The following is a 22603-nucleotide window of genomic DNA, read 5'->3' on the forward strand; positions in this document are numbered from 1 at the left end:
ATCCCAAATTTCGTATACAAATTTTTTATATGTCTCCTTTGCTTCCCTTGCATGTCCGCTGTGCTGCACGCCTACACCCAATGAATATCGCCAACATACACCTGGAAGAGAGCTGCTGGGACGGATCGTATTGATTGGATTTATTCAATGCTGGTAACAATCTGGTGAGTACAACACCTTAAGAGTGAAATTTGTATTTCCTGGCAGGATTCGGTGTTGCACCCTGTGAATTCCATTAGAATTGTGTGAATTGTCAGTCAAGGAGTTACATTGGACTCAGTCCAATTATTGGATATTGGATATCTTGTACCCCCCAAGGAAACAACTTCGCAAACCCAACGGTCGGAAAGAAGAGACCTCCACCGAGCCGCTAATTCGCGAAGCCGGCCCCCCCACCCGAGACCCGGGCGGGGGCAGACCTTCATGCTGAAGCAGGCTTGTCCGCAGGCTTGTTGGGCTTGCGGAACAGGGGGCGCTTCTGCCCCGCAGCGGGCGCCTTAGCGCTGTGGGAACGTTTACCTGCCGCACCGGGCGGACGAAAAAAGCGCTTGGGGGCGGTAAAGGAGGGTCCTTGCCTACGGCGAGGCTCCTTACCAGATTGTGGGAGCAGAGTGCTCTTGCCTCCCGTGGCCTCTTTTATGATGTCATCCAGAGACGCCCCAAAAAGCCGTTCACCCTTAAAGGGCAAGTCCACCAAGGCCGTTTCAGAAGACACTTCACAACACTTCAGCCAGACAAGGCGGCGCAACACTACCGCGTAGGCCGAGGCCCTGGAGAGCAAGGGAAGCGTATCCAGTGCCGATTCGCAGACAAATTTTAGGCCCTGCACCAACTGGTCGGCCAGCGCCACACAGTCCGCAGGGGCTTGATGCTCCTCCAGCTCCTTATGCAACAACTTTGCCTGTTCGGTAAGTGTCTGTGACACCAGAGCCCCGGCCAAAACCGGTCTCACCGCCGACCCCACCACTGTGAATAAGGAGCGGGTCACAGCCTCAGCCCTCCTATCGGCGGGGTCCTTGAAAGCGGGAGCCCCTTCCACAGGTAACGTGGTGGCCTTGTTCAGCCAGGACACAAAGGGGTCCACTGGCGGAGGAGAGGTCCACTTTTTCAGGAAGTCCTCCTCAAAGGGATAACGGGCCGCAAAGCATTTCGGGACAGAAAAAACTTTCTGCGGCGTATCCCATTCCTTGTACAACATATTTTCCAGATAAGGAACACAAGGAAACACTTTTGCGGCGCGGGGCGGCTTGCGGAACCCAAAAGGGACCGGCGTCTCTGATGACTCCGCCGAATCCTCAAGTTTTAGAGTATCCCGCACCGCAGTGATAAGAGCTCCCACTAGCGCCCGATCATGCGCTGACCCTGAAGCAGAGTCATCCTCACTGTCCGTGTGGGCTAGGCCTTCATCCTCTGACACCTCGGAACCAGGGCCCGATTCCGTGTCAGAGGCATCCCCAGAAGAAGGCGGGGGGAGGGGGCGCTTTTTACCCCCCCTCTGGCCAGCAGCCGCTTCAAACCTGGCGACAAACGCCTCAAGGACTGCCGTCATAGCATCCACAGAGGCCGCAGGAACAGGGGCACGAAGGGTTAACTCTGTCGTGTCTGGGGGAGAAGCCTCCGGTTCGGACGCCATGCTGACCCGCCCAATAGCCGCCCTTGGACTGCAAGGCAAGACCCACAGGCCACCCTCCCGGCCGCAGCAGAGAACAGGGGACCCCCTCAGAGGGCTCACCACTTGACCAGGCTGTACTACTGCTGTCTGCCTCAGAGTGCTGTGCCTCAGAGTGCTGTGCCGTGCCTCAGAGTGCTGTGCCGTGCCTCAGAGTGCCGTGCCGTCCCCTCAGAGTGCCGTGCCGTCCCCTCAGATTGCTGTGCCGTCCCCTCAGAGTGCTGTGCCGCCCCTCAGAGTGCTGTGCCGTCCCTCAGAGTGCTGTGCCGTCCCCTCAGAGTGCTGTGCCGCCCCTCAGAGTGCTGTGCCGTGCCTCAGAGTGCTGTGCCGTCCCTCAGAGTGCTGTGCCGTGCCTCAGGAAGTGTGCTGCAGGTCTGGAGCCGTTTATCTAGCCACTAGAGGCAAAAAAAACCCATCCAAAATGGCCGCCGACATGCAAAAAAAAAAAAAACAGCATGCGGGCTTCAAGAAAATGGCCGCCGATCACTAATTAAAAAGAAGGGATTAGTAGGTGTTGGCGCCTACTAGTGTGAATCAAAAATAATAAATAAATAAATGCAATGAAGTGATATGGATAATTGATTAAACCATAAATAATATTGAGTGATATGACCTCACTCCTGTATGTGCACAAGTGCATATGAAATGTAAAGTGCATTAGTAAGTACACATTAAAGTATACATATGAATAAAAAGAAAAAAAAAATATGAGGAATAATAAATAAATATAAATAAGTGGTTAATTTAGTCCATGTGACGTTAAGGTGCTGAGTTATTGCTTGTTGAATACTTTGTGCTGCAATATAAAAGTGCAGTCCTCTTCTTTCTGGATAGACTAAGGGAGGGTTAGAGACGGCTCTGTGTCCCCAATGGGGAGATTTCCCGTCACTTCCTGTCCCACAGACACAACAGGGAGTGGGAGGAGATCCCTCCAAAAGCGGTTGTCACCAGAAAGTAGAACTATAGGCAAAAGTTCATTTTCTCTTCCGTTCATGGACGGACACAGCAGCAATTGACCTTAGGGTATTATCCTCCCTTTTAGGAGATTGACTAGGCAGAAAAACAGCATGTTAAGTGTTAAACACTCCACACAGTACCTCCCAGGGGGTGGTTCCCCCAGGTTAGGGTGACCACGTGTCCCGGATTGCCCAGGACTGTCCCGCATTTTGCAGTTCCGTCCCGGGTCCCGGGCACCTTCATTCCAGGACAATACAGTGTCCCGGAATGAAACCGACACAGCCACCCGATGAGCCGACGGTGGAAACTGTCTGTTTCCCAGCCCAGGGTGTTCACCCCGCAAAATGCCCTGCAATGCACTGCCCACTGCGCCAACCAGGGCGCAGTAATAGCTGGTCATAAAGGACTGGGGCTGGGAAGCCGACATCCGACATCTGATGAGTCTTCCGCTGTCAATGGGCTTCCCCGCTGACAGCTGAATAAAAAAAAAAAGCTGCCAATAAAAAAAAATAGTGGTGTGAAGTCCCCCTCCTCTAGTCCATTTCATACCCTTTGGTGTTCCACTCTGTGCCCCCTTCCTCCGTGCTCTGATGTAGCCCGCACTCACCAGATCAAGACCCCCTCCTGGGGTAGCAAGCATCCACAGTGTGTGCCCTGTGCTGCGCTCTGGCAAATCTTTGCCCCCCCTGTATGGCTCTTTTCAGTATCCGCTACCCTCTGCTGCCCGCTCTGTGCCCGCTGTCACCTCGGAGCTCTGTACACACACAATGACTCCTACTGACACATCCACCGGGCAGGGCCCCCGCCCCTCTGCTTACTCAATAATAAAGGCACAGGCAAAATGGCAGCCGCAATAGTGCAGAAAAAAACAAAGTAAACACACCAGCAAACACCAGGGACCCCCGGGCAGCCCCCCCCCCCGCACACACACGGCAGTAATTAAAACAACACAGCACCCCCCGATAGCAGACACAGCCCCCAGCCACAGGATGGAGCCCCCCAGGCGGACCCCCCCACCTCACGGCCGACCACCCAGAACAGAGAATGGGGGATGTACCCGGGTAGGGTGACCACATTTTCAAACTGCCATTCAGGGACATCCCCCTCCTTCACATAAATTTGCCAATTTTTATTGGCCATAATAGGGGTATTGGGGGGGGGTCAGGGTACTGCCTTGGGGGACATGTATCAATGCTAAAAAATATTTTTTTTAAAATGATTGTTTTTTTCAGGACCAGTGATTATAGTTATGCTTAAAGTACAACAAAAAATATATACAATTCCTCTAAATATAATGCCTGGGGGGGTCCCCTTAGTCTGCCTGTAAAGTGGCGCATCTGTACCATGTATAGAACCTGCTGCAGCGAAAATGACATCTAAAGAGAAAAAGAAGGGGTCAAATCACATTTAAATTGACTCGCGGTTGCAATTGCTGGCACCCGGCTATTGAAAGAAAAAGCAAAAAAAAAACCTAGTGCCCCCTTCCCCTAGTCTATACCAGCACCCACGGGCTCTACCCCCCCCCATCCCAAAGCACCACGTCCCCATCTTACCCTGGCTGGTGGTTGCAAGGCAGGGGGGTTATCATAATCTGGAAGCTTCCAAAGGACCCAAAGGGTCTGAAATGGACTAGGGGAGGGGGGACTCCACACCACTATTGTTTTTATTATTAGCAGCTTTTTTTTTTTTGTATTCAGCTGTCAGCGGGGAAGCCCATTGACAGCGGAAGACTCAAAATTGACGTCCTTTTTTTTCCCCACAAATAGAGCTTTCTTTTGGTGGTATTTGATCACCTCTGCGGTTTTTATTTTTTGGGCTATAAACAAAAATAGAGCGACAATTTTGAAAAAAAACACAACATTTTTTACTTTTTGCTATAATAAATATCCCATTTTTAAAAAAATATATATATTTTTTTTGTCAGTTTAGGCCGATACGTATTCTTCTACATATTTTTGGTAAAAAAAAAAAAAAAAATCGCAATAACCTGGTTTGCGCAAAAGTTATATTGCCTAGAAAATAGGGGACATAATGATTTTTTTTTTTACTAGGAATGGCGGCGATCTGCGTTTTTTTTTTCAGGACTGCGACATTATAGTGGACACATCGGACACTTTTGACACATTTTTGGGACCACTCACATTTATACAGTGAACAGTATATGCATTGATTACTGTATAAATGTGACTGGCAGTGAAGGGGTTAACCACTAGGGGGTGAGGAAGGGGTTAAATGTGTATCCTGGGTGTGTTCTAACTGTAGGGGGAGGGGGGGTGACTGGGGGAGGTGACCGATCTGTGTCCCTATGTACAAGGGACACAGATCGGTCTCCTCTCTCCCTGACAGGACGTGGAGCTCTGTGTTTACACCCCATCATTACACACAGAGCTCCACATCCCTGCTCAGTTACTGGGCAATCGCGGGTGCCCGGCGGCCGCCGGGCACGCGCACTGTGTTCCCAGTGATGCGACGGGTGCGCGTCATATGACGTTCTGTTGGAACAATACAGCATTTCGTCCACCGTCATTTAAGTGGTTAAAGCGGGAGTTCCACCTAAAAATGGAACTTCCGCTTAACCCACTCCTTGCCCCCTTACATGCCACATTTGGCATGTAATTTTTTGGGGGGGGGAGTGGGGGCTTCAGGAGAAGGGGACATCCTGTCACACTTCCTCCTTCCGCTGAGGGGCTGGAAAGGCGATTAGCTTAATCGCCCTTTCACAGCCCCTCTGTGTGTAGGCGAGCGCCTGTCCAATCGGACGGCGCCGCTCGCGCATGCGCAGTGGGTGCCCGGCCGTGAAGCCGAAAGCTGTCACTGCCGGGTGCCCACACTAAGAATGAAGACGCCGGCCGGGGAGGGGGGGCGAGGAGCGGACCCCCGGCCGGCGCGTCGCTGGAGCCGTGGAGCAGGTGTCAGTTTATTAAAAGCCAGCAGCTACACTTTTTGTAGCGGCTGACTTTTAAAAAACTAAAAAAAAAGGTGGAACACCCCTTTAAGGATGTCGGCTTCCCAGCCCCGGTCCTTTATGACCAGCTTTTACTGCTCCCTGGTTGGCGCAGTGGGCAGTGCATTGCAGGGCATTTGGCGGGGGTGAACACCCTGGGCTGGGAAACAGACAAGTTTCTGCTCATCGGGTGGCTGTGCCGGTTTCATTCCGGGACACTGTATTGTCCTGGAATGAAGGTGCCCGGGACCCCGGGACGGAACTGCAAAATGCGGGACAGTCCCGGGGACACGTGGTCACTAGGGTTGCCACCTTTTCTTCAGGCCAAACCCGAACACTTCAGCGTTGCACAGCAATTTTGTTTTCCTAGTAGGCATAAACTATGCATAGATGTTGCTTTTAAATAATATTTCTAATCATATTAAGTTAATCGCAAGAGTCCCCCTTTACATCAGAGTCCACAGAGTTACCCATTTTACATCAGAGTCCACAAAGTTCCCCCTTTACATCAGAGTCCACAGAGTTACCGCTTTACGTCAGAGTCCACAGAGTTACCCATTTTACATCAGAGTCCACAGAGTTCCCCCTTTACATCAGAGTCCACAGAGTTACCGCTTTACGTCAGAGTCCACAGAGTTACCCATTTTACATCAGAGTCCACAGAGTTCCCCCTTTACATCAGAGTCCACAGAGTTACCGCTCTACATCAGAGTCCACAGAGTTCCCCCTTTACATCAGAGTCCACAGAGTTCCCCCTTTACATCAGAGTCCACAGAGTTCCCCCTTTACATCAGAGTCCACAGAGTTACCCCTTTTGCATCAGAGTCCACAGAGTTACTCCTTTACATCAGAGTCCCCAGAGTTACCCCTTTACATCTGAGTCCCCAGAGTTACCCCTTTACATGACAGTCCCCAGAGTTACCCCTTTACATGACAGTCCACAGAGTTACCGCATACCTCCCAACCGTCCCGGATTTCGCGTGAATGTAAATCCCGCGGACCCGCGAGCACTGCTATTGTCCCGCGATTTCGCGGCACCCCCCCCCCCCCCCCGCGATTACCGTGATTCCCACGGTTCATCGATTGCCGAAAACCCCCCCCCCCCCGCTCCACAACTCCGATCCTCGTTTGGGGGGTATGCTCATTTGTCCCTCATTCTGAAGTTGAAAAGTTGGGAGGTATGTTACCCCTTTACATAAGAGTCCACAGAGTTACCCCTTTACATCAGAGTCCACAGAGTTACTCCTTTACATCTGAATCCCCAGAGTTACCCTTTGACTGTAAGGGAGAACTCTGGGGACTCTGATGTAAGGGAGAACTCTGGGGACTCTGATGTAAGGGGGAACTCTGGGGACTCTGATGTAAGGGAGAACTCTGTGGACTGGAACATAAGGAATGCTCTGGTGTACGGCAAGGACTCTGATGTAAGGGGGAGCACTGTGGCCTCTGGTGCAAATGGGGAGCTCTGACGTAATGAGTGCTCTAAGAACCCTGATTTACCTTGGCCTACTTACTTAGAGGCATGAGAGAGAAGGGGGAGGGGGGAGACTTAGTCCAGTCTGAATAATGTGTCCGGGTCTCAGACAGTGTGAAACCCGGACGCATGATTCCAAACCCGAACTGTCCGGGTGAATCCCGAACAGGTGGCAACCCTAGTGGTCGCCCTATACCCGGGGGAACCGCCCCCCCCCCTGGGAGGTACTGTACTGTGTGGAGTGTTTAACACTTAAAGCGGATGTGCCATGGGAACATAATATTAAAAGCCAGCAGCTACAAATACTGCAGCTGCTGACTTTTAATATTAGGACACTTACCTGTCCAGGAGTCCAGCGCTGATCGCAGCAGAGGAGGAGCGATCGCTCGTCTCTCTGCTGCTCCCCCCGCCATCCACGCTGAGGGAACCAGGAAGTGAAGCGATGCGGCTTCACTGCCCGGTTCCCTACGGCGCATGCGCGAGTCGCGCCGAGCCAGCCGATTGGCTCCCGCTGTGTGCTGGGAGCCGAGTGTTCCCAGCACACAACGGGCGACAGACGGGATGTGACGGAATGCCCGTCTTTTGCCCGTAGCGTGTGGCCGGAAGTGGGTGCAAATACCTGTCTTTAGACAGGTATCTGCACCCCCCTCCCCCCTGAAAGGTGTCAAATGTGACACCGGAGGGGGGAGGGTTCCGATCAGCGGGACTCCACTTTAGGGTGGAGAACCGCTTTAACGTGCTGTTTTTCTGCCTAGTCAATCTCCTAAAAGGGAGGATAATAACCCCTAAGGTCAATTGCTGCTGTGTCCGTCCATGAACGGAAGAGAAAATTTACTTTTGCCTATAGTTCTACTTTCTGGTGACAACCGCTTTTGGAGGGATCTCCTTCCACTTCCTGTTGTGTCTGTGGGACAGGAAGTGACGGGAAATCTCCCCGTTGGGGACACACAGCCGGCTCTAACCCTCCAGAAAGAAGAGGAAAGTTTTGCCTGTAGCTCCTCCTGTATGTGCGATGATGATGGACGCCGTATTATACAATCTCTATCCTCCTCTATTATAAATCATAGAGATCTGATCACCAACCTGCGATTCTCTCCGCCGTCCTTGGACACAACAACTGGTCACCATGGAGACGGACTGAACCATTCCCGGACTCCCTATAAAAGAAAAGGGGGGTGGCCTGACTTTTATCTTTATTTGTCATAGTTTTATCAGAAAAGGTCATGTCCGGTCTGAGTTCTCTCCTCTAATTATAATAATAAAAAAATCTCTCCTCTACGGATAGAGGGCGCGGGGCGCTGTAAGAAGAGAACACGTTGCCAATGTGAAGCTGGACACCCCTGTGTGTCAGGAATGGAAGAGTCCAGTACAGGGGGGAGGAGCTACGGACAGACACGCGGCTCTGTATATACAGGATTCTGTGCTCGGTGTGTGTGTGTAGCGACAACGTCCTGATCCTACGATCACCGTACATAGAATACCGAGCTGTGTGATATAATGTACATGGCGGAATGAGAGGAGGAAGTGCGATGTGTGGGGAACAGGCACAGTGATGGGCAGCTCCTAGGGGTCCTTTCAGGGTTTCTGTGTAAACAGGCACAGTGATGGACAGCTCCTAGGGGTCCTTTCCAGGGTTTCTGTGTAAACAGGCACAGTGATGGGCAACTCTTAGGGGTCCTTCCAGGGTGTCTGTGTAAACAGGCACAGTGCAGGACAGCCACTAAGGGTCCTTACACGCAGGACTGGTTTCCATGACAACAATGTAACTTTCTCACCAACATGGAGATAGTGAGATGAAGTTGGACACATTAGAGGAGTCCCCGGATATAATGTGAGCCATGTAATGTGATGTAATGTAATGTCATGTGGGTGAGTGAGATGTGTGGAGACAGGCAGAGTGAAGGACACACTCTGGGGATGTGTATGGAGTGTTTATACTGATCCCCCCTCCCCCCCATGTCAGTATAATGAGGCAGTGTTTCCAGTCCCATATCTCCAGTTACATAGTAGGTGAGGTTGAAAAAAAAGATACGTCCATCCTATATGATTATAGGTTGGTTCTACAGACATCCCAACCTGCAAAAACAAATTTCGGGGAGGTAACGCTTCGCGCCAGCGCCGAACCCCCCCCCCCCCAATATGATACAGCCTTACCAGTGCCAATGAAATGCAGCCTGATCGCACAGCTGCTGGTCCTGGGGTCTGGCCGCTGGTCCTGGGGTCTGGCCGCTGGTCCTGGGGTCTGGCTTCTGGTCCTGGGGTCTGGTCCTGGGATCTGGCCTCTGGTCCTGGGGTCTGGCTTCTGGTCCTGGGGTCTGGCTGCTGGTCCTGGGGTCTGGCTGCTGGTCCTGGGGTCTGGCTGCTGGTCCTGGGGTCTGGCTGCTGGAGCTGGGCTGCTGGTCTTGGGGTCCGGCTGCTGGTCCTGGGGTCTGGCTGCCGAAGCTGGGCTTCTGGTCCTGGGGTCTGGCTGCTGGTCCTGGGGTCTGGTCGCTGGCCCTGAGGTCTGGCTGCTGGATCTGGGCTGCTGGTCCTGGGGTCTGGCTGCTGGAGTTGGGCTTCTGGTCCTGGGGTCTGGCTTCTGGTCCTGGGGTATGGCTGCTGGAGCTGGGCTTCTGGTCCTGGGGTATGGCTGCTGGAGCTGGGCTTCTGGTCCAGGGGTCTGGCTGCTGGTCCAGGGGTCTGGCTGCTGGTCCTGGGGTCTGGCTTCTGGTCCTGGGGTATGGCTGCTGGAGCTGGGCTTCTGGTCCTGGGGTATGGCTGCTGGAGCTGGGCTTCTGGTCCAGGGGTCTGGCTGCTGGTCCAGGGGTCTGGCTGCTGGTCCTGGGGTCTGGCTGCTGGTCCTGGGGTCTGGCTGTTGGTCCTGGGGTCTGGCTGTTGGTCCTGGGGTCTGGCTGCTGGTCCTGGGGTCTGGCTGCTGGTCCTGGGGTCTGGCTGCTGGTCCTGGGGTCTGGCTGTTGGTCCTGGGGTCTGGCTGCTGGTCCTGGGGTCTGGCTGCTGGTCCTGGGGTCTGGCTGCTGGAGCTGGGCTGCTGGTCCTGGGGTCTGGCTGCTGGAGCTGGGCTGCTGGGCCTGGGGTCTGGCTGCTGGTCCTGGGGTCTGGCTGCTGGAGCTGGGCTTCTGGTCCTGGGGTCTGGCTGCTGGAGTTGGGCTGCTGGTCCTGGAGCCTGGGGTGAGCCACCCCAGTCAGAGAACTCCCCAGAAGGAAGGTGGTGGACGGAGGCAGAGAGACGACTGGGCGCCCGTGATCTCCAGTCAAGCGGACTCTTTCTTTTACTTTCGGGTGCCGTTGCTCAGTAATCTGTGCGACAAGTACACGACAGTCCTGGTCTGCCCGCGAGATTGATATAGAAGTGACGGGACTGTCATGTACTTGTTGCACAGGAGATCACTGCGCAGCGGCACCTGAAAGTGGAGAATAGGGATGAGCTCTGGCAGGTTCGCACACTCCACGTCCAGAGCCCACCAGGAAGTCGGCACTGCGCTAATCACAGGCAGGGAGACATTGTCCCGATGCTCAGCTGCGGAGATCGGGAAAGGTCTCGCTGCCTGTGATTAGCGCAGCACAGTGCCGACTTCCTGGTGGGCTCTGCACATGGAGTGTGCAAACACGCCGCAGCTCATCCCTAGTGGAGAAAGAGTCCGCTTGATAGGGGAAAGTTTTTTTCCTATTTCTTTTCATTTCTATAGCCTGCAGATCACGGGTGGTGTTCCGTCAGATTAGGCAACCCGTCAAAATTGGTAACGGAAGTGATGTTTTGTCGCCGCCATCTTGCTACACCCCGCACTTCTCCACAGTAACGATACACAGAGAAGGGGGCAAGCGAACATCTTGTTACACCCACCAGAGTTTTGCATTTAACAGTAAACAGAGCTTATATGGTGAAATACAGGATTTAGAAATCGGACGAACTGTTTAGATGTTGAATTTTAAAAGCAACGTCAAGCCTGCTGATCTCACAGGGTTGCTAATGTGACAGAACATCACTACTTTTATAATTCAACATGTAAACAGTCCGAGGGATTTCTAAATTCCATATTTCACCATATATGCTCCGTTTAATGTTAAAAATAACTGTGAAATGCAAAACTCTGACAGCCAGATCTTAGGACCAGCAGGCCAGCTCCAGCAGCCGTACCCTTGGCCCCCAGCAGCCAGACCCTAGGACCAGCAGGCCAGCTCCAGAAGCCAGACCCGAGGACCAGCAGGCCAGCTCCAGCAGCGAGACCCCTGGCCCCAGCAGCCAGGCCCTAGGGCCAGCTCCAGCAGCCGGACCCTTGGCCCCAGCAGCCAGACCCTAGGACCAGCAGGCCAGCTTCAGCAGCGAGACCCCTGGCCCCAGCAGCCAGACCCTAGGACCAGCTCCAGAAGCCAGACCCGAGGACCAGCAGGCCAGCTCCAGCAGCGAGACCCCTGGCCCCAGCAGCCAGACCCTAGGACCAGCAGGCCAGCTCCAGCAGCCGGACCCTTGGCCCCAGCAGCCAGACCCTAGGACCAGCAGGCCAGCTTCAGCAGCGAGACCCCTGGCCCCAGCAGCCAGACCCTAGGACCAGCAGGCCAGCTCCAGCAGCCGGACCCCTGCCCCCAGCAGCCGGAACCCTGGCCCCAGCAGCCAGACCCTAGGATCAGCAGGCCAGCTCCAGCAGCCAGACCCTAGGACCAGCAGGCCAGCCCCAGCAGCCAAACCCTAGGACCAGCAGGCCAGCCCCAGCAGCCAGACCCTAGGACCAGCTCCAGCAGCTGGCCCCAGCAGCCAGACCCTAGGGCTAACAGGCCAGCCCCAGCAGCCGGACCCCTGGCCCCAGCAGCCAGACCCCAGGACCAGCAGGCCAGCCCCAGCAGCCGGACCCCTGGCCTCAGCAGCCAGACCCTAGGACCAGCAGGCCAGCCCCAGCAGCCAGACCCTAGGACCAGCTCCAGCAGCTGGCCCCAGCAGCCAGACCCTAGGGCTAACAGGCCAGCCCCAGCAGCCGGACCCCTGGCCCCAGCAGCCAGACCCTAAGACCAGCAGGCCAGCCCTAGCAGCCGGACCCCTGGCCCCAGCAGCCAGACCCTAGGACCAGCAGGCCAGCCCCAGCAGCCGGACCCCTGGCCTCAGCAGCCAGACCCTAGGACCAGCAGGCCAGCCCCAGCAGCCGGACCCTTGACCCCAGCAGCCGGACCCTTGGCCCCAGCAGCCAGACCCTAGGACCAGCAGACCAGCTCCAGCAGCCGGACCCCTGGCCCCAGCAGCCGGAATTCTGGCCCCAGCAGCCAGACCCTAGGACCAGCAGGCCAGCCCCAGCAGCCGGACCCTTGGCCCCAGCAGCCAGACCCTAGGACCAGCAGGCCAGCCCCAGCAGCCGAACCCCTGGCCCCAGCAGCCAGACCCTAGGACCAGCAGGCCAGCCCCAGCAGCCGGACACTTTGCCCCAGCAGCCGGACCCTAGGACCAGCAGGCCAGCCCCAGCAGCCGGACCCCTGGCCCCAGCAGCCGGACCCCTGGCCCCAGCAGCCAGACCCTAGGACCAGCAGGCCAGCCCCAGCAGCCGGACCCTTGGCCCCAGCAGCCAGACCCCTGACCTCCAGTGGCAGTGCAAACCCCCCTCCCCTCTCCTTTACAGCCAATGAGCCACCATCTTAGCCTCTCTCTGATCTGCCCTTGCCATGGTGCTGCAAATGTGATCATTTACAGCACCAGCCCTTTGCTGGCACAACAGTTCAGATGAGAGCACACGTAACTGTCATCATTCACAGCATGCAACTGTTTTGGGGAAAATGTTAAATCGATGGGTTGAGTTCCACGCTAACCAATAAAGCTGAACTTCGGGCACAAAAACGTTAATTTAAATACAAATAATATAAGTGAATAAGGATATCACTTTATACAGGTGACGGAGGAGGCGACAGCAGAGAGTTCTCCAGCAACAGAGGAGGCGACAGCAGAGCGTTCTCCAGCAACAGAGGAGGCGACAGCAGAGAGAATCCCCAGCAACAGAGGAGGCGACAGCAGAGAGAATCCCCAGCAACAGAGGAGGTGACAGCAGAGAGAATCCCCAGCAACAGAGGAGGTGACAGCAGAGAGAATCCCCAGCAACAGAGGAGGCGACAGCAGACAGAATCCCCAGCAACAGAGGAGGCGACAGCAGAGAGTTCTCCAGCAACAGATGAGGCGACAGCATAGAAGAGAATCCCCAGCAACAGAGGAGGTGACAGCAGAGAGAATCCCCAGCAACAGAGGAGGTGACAGCAGAGAGAATCCCCAGCAACAGAGGAGGCGACAGCAGACAGAATCCCCAGCAACAGAGGAGGCGACAGCAGAGAGTTCTCCAGCAACAGATGAGGCGACAGCATAGAAGAGAATCCCCAGCAACAGAGGAGGTGACAGCAGACAGAATCCCCAGCAACAGAGGAGGCGACAGCAGACAGAATCCCCAGCAACAGAGGAGGTGACAGCAGTGAAGTCTCCAGCGATGGAGGAGGTGACAGCAGAGAGCACTCCAGCAACAGAAGAGGTGAGTGTCACTTGTCACAGTCAGATGGAAGATTTATATGTTTTTTTATTTTTTATTCAGTCACCCCACGATTGCTCCCTGTTCAGTGTTGTCACCCTCTGATCCGAGTAATCAGGCTTCTTTTGCCATCTGTGTCCCTATTGGTGAAATTTCCCTTCATTTCCTGTCCCATAGCCAAAACAGGAAGTAGAAGAAATCCCTCCAAAATGAGGGAATCCCAGAACTAGTGTCCACATGGAAAGACTTCCCCTCTACCGCTTCAACAGTGGCCATCAGTGCAGCTTATCAGTCCTGCCTCATCAGTGGCCATTAATGCTGCTTAATCAGTGCCCATCAATGCAGCCTCCCCAGTGCCCACCAATGCTGCCTCCCCAGTGCCCACCAATGCTGCCTCCCCAGTGCCCACCAATGCTGCCTCCCCAGTGCCCACCAATGCTGCCTCCCCAGTGCCCACCAATGCTGCCTCCCCAGTGCCCACCAATGCTGCCTCCCCAGTGCCCACCAATGCTGCCTCCCCAGTGCCCACCAATGCTGCCTCCCCAGTGCCCACCAATGCTGTCTCCTCAGTGCCCACCAATGCTGTCTCCTCAGTGCCCACCAATGCTGTCTCCTCAGTGCCCACCAATGCTGTCTCCTCAGTGCCCACCAATGCTGTCTCCTCAGTGCCCACCAATGCTGTCTCCTCAGTGCCCACCAATGCTGTCTCCTCAGTGCCCACCAATGCTGTCTCCTCAGTGCCCACCAATGCTGTCTCCTCAGTGCCCACCAATGCTGTCTCCTCAGTGCCCACCAATGCTGTCTCCTCAGTGCCCACCAATGCTGTCTCCTCAGTGCCCACCAATGCTGTCTCCTCAGTGCCCACCAATGCTGTCTCCTCAGTGCCCACCAATGCTGTCTCCTCCGTGCCCACCAATGCTGCCTCCTCCATGCCCACCAATGCTGCCTCTTCCGTGCCCACCAATGCTGCCTCCTCCGTGCCCACCAATGCTGCCTCCTCCGTGCCCACCAATGCTGCCTCCTCCGTGCCCACCAATGCTGCCTCCTCCGTGCCCACCAATACAGCCTCATTAGTGGCCATCAGTACAGCCTATCGCTTCATGGGGATCATAGGGAGGAATCAGGAGGATCGACAGAGAGAGGATCTCCTGTTGTGAGACAGCTTGGATCTGAAACGCCGGCCGCTGTCAAACAAGGTCCCACCTCCTGGAACGGCTCCTATGATAGACAGCACACTGGTTCAATTCTCCACCATTAGACCAGTGTGCTGTCTATCATAGGAGCCGGTCCAGGAAGTGGGACCTTATGTTTGACAGCAGCCGGCGCTTCAGATTCAAGTCACAGCGGGAGATCCTCTGTCTTTGTGATCCGGCTCTCCTCCTCCTGTTTCCTGGCCTTTTTTTCAGGGCATCAGAGCGGCCCAGGGAGCAATTGCCTCCCCACCCCCTCGGCTCAGTCTGCCCCTGCTCCACACTCACCCTCGGCTTAGTTGCACTTGCTTATGATGTTTTGATTCTGTCCCTGACCCCACCCCCTTTATTCATTGGATATCGGCTCTTCCAATCATTGAGGCTCAGCATCAGATGTGGGCATTACGATGCAAATGCAGCCTGCCTAGGCACGCCCACCCATCAAGACCTTTTCGTATTTGCATAACTCCTCCCCAGAGCCCGCCCACTGGTCGTATGACAGCTGAGGGCGGCCACGCAATACAGTCTCATTGTGATGCGTATTCTCTAAGCTCCACCCATTCTTCCCGCAGATGTCCGGCCATCTCTTCTGCACAGCGGTCAGCGAGGAGAAGCTGCAAGAAGCGCGTCGGAAATCGCAGAGAAGGGTATTCGGCTCCAGCCGAGCGTTTCTGGCCTTGGATGTCAAACCCCATCAGTCCCATCCCTACCAGGAGATTGTACAGGGGAGGATGGAGGAGCAGTAAGTTTCTATAGATGACAATAAAGGTATTTCTGGGGAAAAAAACATTGGGCCAGATTCAGGTAGGGCCGCGCACTGATACGGCGGCGCAGCGTATCGTAAATTACATGAGCAACGCTGTATTCACGAAGCACTTGCTTCGTAATTTGCGGCGGCGTTGCGTAAAAGGGGCCGGCGTAAGCGCGCGTAATTCAAATGATCCCGTAGGGGGCGTGGATCATTTAAATTAGGCGTGTTCCCGCGCCGAATGTACCGCGCACGCGCCGTCCCTAAATTTTCCCGACGTGCATTGCGGTAAATGACGTCGCAAGGACGGCATTGGCTTTGACGTGAACGTAAATGGCGTCCAGCGCCATTCACGGACGACTTACGCAAACGACGTAAAATTTGAAAATCGCGACGCGGGAACGACGTCCATACTTACCATTGGCTGCGCCTCCTAATAGCAGGAGCAGCCTTACGACGAAACCGACTTACGCAAACGACGTAAAAAAACTACCGTCGGGCGCGCGTACGTTTGTGAATCGGCGTAAGTATGCAATTTGCATACTCTACGCTGACAACTACGGGAACGCCACCTAGCGGCCAGCGTCAGAATGCACCCTAAGATACGATGGCATAAGAGACTTATGACAGTCGTATCTTAGGCTACAGTCGGCGTATCGAGCTTTCTGAATACAGAAAGTTGATACGCCGGCGCTACTTAGCAATTACGCTGCGTATCTATGGATACGCAGGCGTAATTGTTTTCTGAATCTACCCCATTGCTTGTCAGGTGTGTTTTTTTTTTTTTTTTATTACAAACTAAAACTTTATTAGTCTGTGTTGTCTAAAGGATCCCCAGATAGCAGTAAAAGCAAACAGGGCTTCTAACTCGTCCCTGCCTTCCAATTCCAGCCAGCGCTGCCTGTTCTCACCTGCTGGACTACAGAAAACCCCCTCCTTATGTTATATGGGGGGGGGGGGGAGCGGCGGAGGGGTTCTGTAGTCCAGCGGATGAGAACTGGGCAGGCCTGAAAACACAGCTTGGGGTTTTCAGTACAAGCAGGGCGGCTGATTTACTAAAGGCAAATAGACTGCGCCGCTGCTCCAGAGCTTAGTAACTGAGGTAAAACTTTACTTTACAAAGAATACCCAATCACATGCAAGGGGGAAAAAAATAAAAAAAAAAACAGCATTTTCTTGCACATGATTGGATGATAGAAATCCCCCCCCCCCATTTACTAGGATCTAGAGCAGGGAACAAAGGGTCCTTCAGACTTTAGGGGGGGCCGAACTGTGGCCATCGGGAATAGGAAATGTCCCAGCATCAGTTGGAGAAAAACAATGCCCCATCGTTGGTAGGAATAGTGCCCCATCTTTGATGTCATTGAGAGGAATTGTGCCCCATCGTTGGTGTCCTTGGGAGGAATTGTGCCCCATCATTGGGAGGAATAATGCCTCATCCTTGTCATTGGAAGGAATTGTGCCCCATCGTTGGTGTCATTGGGAGGAATTGTGCCCCATCGTTAGTGTCCTTGGGAGGAATTGTGCCCCATCATTGGGAGGAATAATGCCTCATCCTTGTCATTGGAAGGAATTGTGCCCCATCGTTGGTGTCCTTGGAAGGAATTGTGCCCCATCGTTGGTGTCATTGGGAGGAATTGTGCCCCATTGTTGGTGTCATTGGGAGGAATTGTGCCCCATCATTGAGAGGAATAATGCCTCATCCTCTTCATTGGAAGAAATTGTGCCCCATCATTGGTGTCATTGGTAGGAATTGTGCACCATCATTGGTGTCAGTGGGAGGAATGGTGCTCCATCATTAGTGTCATTGGAAGAATTTGTGCCCCATCATTGGTGTCATTGGGAGTACTTGTGCCCTATTGGTGTAATTTGGGAGGAATTGTGCCCCATCATTGGTGTCATTGGGAGTACTTGTGCCCCCACAGTGGGTGTCATTGGGAGGAATTATGCCCTATTGGTGTCATTGGAAGAATTTGTGCCCCGTAGTTGGTGTCATTTGGGAGGAATTGTGCCCCATCATTGGTGTCATTGGGAGTACTTGTGCCCTATTGATGTCATTGGGAGGAATTATGCCCTATTGGTGTCATTGGAAGAATTTGTGCCCCATCATTGGTGTCATTGGGAGTACTCGTGCCCTATTGGTGTCATTGGGATTAGTTGTGCCCCGTAGTTGGTGTCATTTGGGAGTACTTGTGCCACATCTTTGGGAGTTCTTGTGCCCCATCGTTGGTGTCATTGGAAGGAATTGTGCCCCATCGTTGGTGTCATTGGGAGGAATTGTGCCCCATCGTTGGTGTCATTGGGAGGAATTGTGCCCCATCGTTGGTGTCATTGGGAGGAATTGTGCCCCATCATTGGTGTCATTGGGAGGAATTGTGCCCCATCGTTGGTGTCATTGGGAGGAATTGTACCCCATCGTTGGTGTCATTGGGAGGAATTGTACCCCATCGTTGGTGTCATTGGGAGGAATTGTGCCCCATCGTTGGTGTCATTGGCAGTACTTGTGCCCTATCGTTGGTGTCAGTGAATTAAATGGTGCCCCAAGGGCTATATATAAAAGCAAAGTGCTGAGGTTTGGGGGCCCCTTGCAGTGCACAGTTTTTTCTTTTTCCTTTAGTAAACCGACCTCACTATGTTGTCAGCATCAGACAAGAAGTAAGAATCTCATTGGATGTTTAGCTGATTGGCAGGTATTTTTCCCGTACTAAAGAGACAAAACCTGGGGGGAGGAGCTTGTAATGCAGAGATGTACATAATAAGTAGTAATGAGGGAACATTTATTTATTTATTTTTTATTTGGATAAAGTAAGTAATCCCCTATCAGTTTTTGTCCCCATTGGGGAGATTTCTCTTCACTTCCTGTCCCACCGTTGAAACAGGAAGTGAGAGGAAATCCCTCCTCACCAGAACTCGTGTCCCCCATTGAAGGATTTCTCCTCTCTTTCTGTTCTGGTGACAACCAAAAATTTGGTGTTTTCTTTCACTTTTTATTGATGATGGTGAACGGAGCAAAGGGAGAGGGTGAATCTTCCTACCGGGGACACAGACAGCAATAATAAAAACCTGACAGGGGTTCTAACCCCTCTCCACTATAAAAAAAAAAAAAAAAAAAGTTCTACCTATACTTCTATAATTTAGCTTCCTTGGAACTAACCAATAAGATGATGTGAAAGGTCACCTGTGAGAGAACATGGGGCGTCTGCCATTGCTGTTCTCCTACAATGCCGGACGCCTGGCTGTCCTCCTGACATTTCTTATCCCATTCTTGCAGCTCTGAGCGAGGCCGGCACTTCCTGTCACAGGGGGGATGGGAGAAAGCCGTCATCTCTTTCACCAAAGCTATAAATCTGTGTCCGGAAAAGGTACAAGTGGCTCTGCAGCTTTATTATGTGTGTGTGTTATGTATGGAATCCAAACCGATCAGCCATAACATTGTGACCACCCACCTAATACTGAGTAGGTCCCCCTTCCCTGACCCGTCCCGGTATGGACTCCACCAGACCTCTGAAGGTACGCTGTGGTATCTGAACATCAAGCCGTCACGAGAAGATCCTGTAAGTTGGGATGTGGGGCCTCCATGGATCAGATCCACACAGATCATCGATTGGATTGAGATCTGGAGAACTTGAAGGCCAAGTCAACATCTCCAACTCATCGTTGTCTTCTTCAAACCATACTTGTAGTGTGGCGGGGGGGTGGGGCATTATCCCACTGAAAGAGGCCACTTCCCTCCAGGGAATACCGCTTCCATGAAGGGGGTGTACCAAAAGTGTTTAGGTAGGTGGTACGTGTCAGGGTAACACCCACGTGAATGGCAGGAGCCAAGGTTTCCCAGCAGAACATGGCCCAAAGCGTCACACTGTGTCCACCGGCTTGTCTACTTCCCATACTGCACCCTGCTGTTATCTCTTCCCCAGGTAAGTGACGCACCCGGCCATCCACATGATGGAAAAGAACACGTCATTCTTCAGATGGGGCCACCTTCTTCCATTGCTCTGTGGTTCAGTTCTGAGGCTCACGGGCCCATTGTAGGCACTTTTGGCTGTGGACACGGGTCAGCCTGGACAACTGACTGGTCTGCGACTACACCGCCCCGTACATAACAAACCGTGATGCTCTGTGTGTCCTTTCTATCAGAACCAGCAAGCTTTCCAGCAATTTGAGTTCTAGTAGCTCTCTATTGGATCTGACTACATGGGCCAGCCTCTCCCCCCTCCCCACCTTCATAAATGAGCCACCTTCCCTCCCCACCCTCATCAATGAGCCTTCCCCTCCCCACCCTCACCATTGAGCCTTCCCTCCCCACCCTCATCAATGAGCCTTCCCACCACCACCTCCATCAATGAGTCTTCCCTCCTCACCTCCACCAATGAGCCTTCCCTCCCCACCTCCATCAATGAGCCTTCCCTTTACCACCTCCACCAATGAGCCTTCCCTCCACCACCTCCATCAATGAGTCTTCCCTCCTCACCTCCACCAATGAGCCTTCCCTCCCCACCTCCATCAATGAGCCTTCCCTTTACCACCTCCACCAATGAGCCTTCCCTCCCCACCTCCATCAATGAGCCTTCCCTCCCCACCTCCATCAATGAGCCTTCCCTCCCCACCTCCATCAATGAGCCTTCCCTCCCCACCTCCATCAATGAGCCTTCCCTCCCTACCTCCATCAATGAGCCTTCCCTTTACCACCTCCAACAATGAGCCTTCCCTCCCCACCTCCATCAACGAGCCTTCCCTCCACCACCTCCATCAATGAGCCTTCCCCTCCCCACCTCCATCAATGAGCCTTCCCTCCACCACCTCCATCAATGAGTCTTCCCTCCCCCACCTCCATCAATGAGCCTTCCTTCCACCACCTCCACCAATGAGCCTTCCCTCCCCACCTCCATCAATGAGCCTTCCCTCCCCACCTCCATCAATGAGCCTTTCCTCCACCACCTCCACCAATGAGCCTTCCCTCCCCACCTCCACCAATGAGCCTTCCCTACCCACCTCCATCAATGAGCCTTCCCTCCCCACCTCCATCAATGAGCCTTCCCTCCCCACCTCCATCAATGAGCCTTCCCTCCCCACCTCCATCAATGAGCCTTCCCTCCCTACCTCCATCAATGAGTCTTCCCTCCACCACCTCCCATCAATGAGTCTTCCCTCCACCACCTCCCATCAATGAGCCTTTCCTCCTCACCTCCACCAATGAGCCTTCCCTCCTCACCTCCACCAATGAGCCTTCCCTCCACCACCTCCCATCAATGAGCCTTCCTTCCCCACCTCCATCAATGAGCCTTCCCTCCCCACCTCCATCAATGAGCCTTCCCTCCCCACCTCCATCAATGAGCCTTCACTCCCCACCTCCATCAATGAGCCTTCCCTCCCCACCTCCATCAATGAGCCTTCCCTCCCCACCTCCATCAATGAGCCTTCCCTCCCCACCTCCATCAATGAGCCTTCCCTCCCCACCTCCATCAATGAGCCTTCCCTCCCCACCTCCATCAATGAGCCTTCCCTCCCCACCTCCATCAATGAGCCTTCCCTCCCCACCTCCATCAATGAGCATTCCCTCCCCATCTCCATCAATGAGCCTTCCCTCCCCACCTCCATGAACGAGCCTTCCCTCCCCACCTCTATCAATGAGCCTTCCTACCCCACCTCCATCAATGAGCCTTCCCTCCCCACCTCCATCAATGAGCCTTCCCTCCCCACCTCCATCAATGAGCCTTCACTCCCCACCTCCACCAATGAGCCTTCCCTCCACCACCTCCCATCAATGAGCCTTCCCTCCACCACCTCCCATCAATGAGCCTTCCCTCCAACACCTCCATCAATGAGCCTTCCCTCCACCACCTCCATCAATGAGCCTTCCCTCCACCACCTCCATCAATGAGCCTTCCCTTCCTCACCTCCATCAACGAGTCTTCCCTCCCACACCTCCATCAATGAGCCTTCCTTTCCCCACCTCCATCGAGTCTTCCCTCCCACACCTCCATCAATGAGCCTTCCCTTCCACCTCCATCAATGAGCCTTCCCTCCCCACCTCCATCAATGAGCCTTCCCTCCCCACCTCCATCAATGAGCCTTCACTCCCCACCTCCACCAATGAGCCTTTCCTCCACCACCTCCCATCAATGAGCCTTCCCTCCACCACCTCCCATCAATGAGCCTTCCCTCCAACACCTCCATCAATGAGCCTTCCCTCCACCACCTCCATCAATGAGCCTTCCCTCCTCACCTCCACCAATGAGCCTTCCCTCCACCACCTCCCATCAATGAGCCTTTCCTCCAACACCTCCATCAATGAGCCTTCCCTCCACCACCTCCATCAATGAGCCTTCCCTCCACCACCTCCATCAATGAGCCTTCCCTCCACCACCTCCATCAATGAGTCTTCCCTCCCCACCTCCATCAATGAGCCTTCCCTCCCCACCTCCATCAATGAGCCTTCCCTCCCCACCTCCATCAATGAGCCTTCCCTCCCCACCTCCATCAATGAGCATTCCCTCCCCATCTCCATCAATGAGCCTTCCCTCCCCACCTCCATGAACGAGCCTTCCCTCCCCACCTCTATCAATGAGCCTTCCTACCCCACCTCCATCAATGAGCCTTCCCTCCCCACCTCCATCAATGAGCCTTCCCTCCCCACCTCCATCAATGAGCCTTCACTCCCCACCTCCACCAATGAGCCTTCCCTCCACCACCTCCAATCAATGAGCCTTCCCTCCACCACCTCCCATCAATGAGCCTTCCCTCCAACACCTCCATCAATGAGCCTTCCCTCCACCACCTCCATCAATGAGCCTTCCCTCCCCACCTCCATCAATGAGCCTTCCCTTCCTCACCTCCATCAACGAGTCTTCCCTCCCACACCTCCATCAACGAGTCTTCCCTCCCACACCTCCATCAATGAGCCTTCCTTTCCTCACCTCCATCAACGAGTCTTCCCTCCCACACCTCCATCAATGAGCCTTCCTTTCCCCACCTCCATCGAGTCTTCCCTCCCACACCTCCATCAATGAGCCTTCCCTTCCCACCTCCATCAATGAGCCTTCCCTCCCCACCTCCATCAATGAGCCTTCCCTCCCCACCTCCATCAATGAGCCTTCACTCCCCACCTCCACCAATGAGCCTTCCCTCCACCA

General features: G+C 54.0%; 2 protein-coding genes across 4 annotated transcripts in view; one reads left to right on the plus strand and one right to left on the minus strand.

The window, feature by feature from the left end:
- Positions 1-8284, minus strand: part of LOC120913027 (RIB43A-like with coiled-coils protein 2) — a 29306-nt gene extending 21022 nt beyond the window's left edge. Inside the window, exon 1 of one of the 2 annotated variants that reach the window (XM_040322688.1) lies at positions 8128-8284. In XM_040322688.1, coding sequence (XP_040178622.1) covers positions 8128-8269 — 142 coding nt within the window. In that variant the 5' untranslated portion in view covers positions 8270-8284. The remainder of the gene's footprint in view (positions 1-8127) is intronic. The other variant, XM_040322689.1, reaches the window with a different exon arrangement.
- A 420-nt stretch (positions 8285-8704) lies between these two features.
- Positions 8705-22603, plus strand: part of TTC16 (tetratricopeptide repeat domain 16) — a 40924-nt gene continuing 27025 nt past the window's right edge. The window contains exons 1-4 of one of the 2 annotated variants that reach the window (XM_040322686.1): positions 8705-8875; positions 12912-13535; positions 15295-15464; positions 18742-18832. In XM_040322686.1, the coding sequence (XP_040178620.1) occupies positions 13494-13535; positions 15295-15464; positions 18742-18832 (303 nt within the window). In that variant the 5' untranslated portion in view covers positions 8705-8875; positions 12912-13493. The remainder of the gene's footprint in view (positions 8876-12911; positions 13536-15294; positions 15465-18741; positions 18833-22603) is intronic. The other variant, XM_040322687.1, reaches the window with a different exon arrangement.

Source organism: Rana temporaria, chromosome 9, assembly GCF_905171775.1.
Source record: "Rana temporaria chromosome 9, aRanTem1.1, whole genome shotgun sequence".
Taxonomy (NCBI): Eukaryota; Metazoa; Chordata; class Amphibia; order Anura; family Ranidae; genus Rana; species Rana temporaria.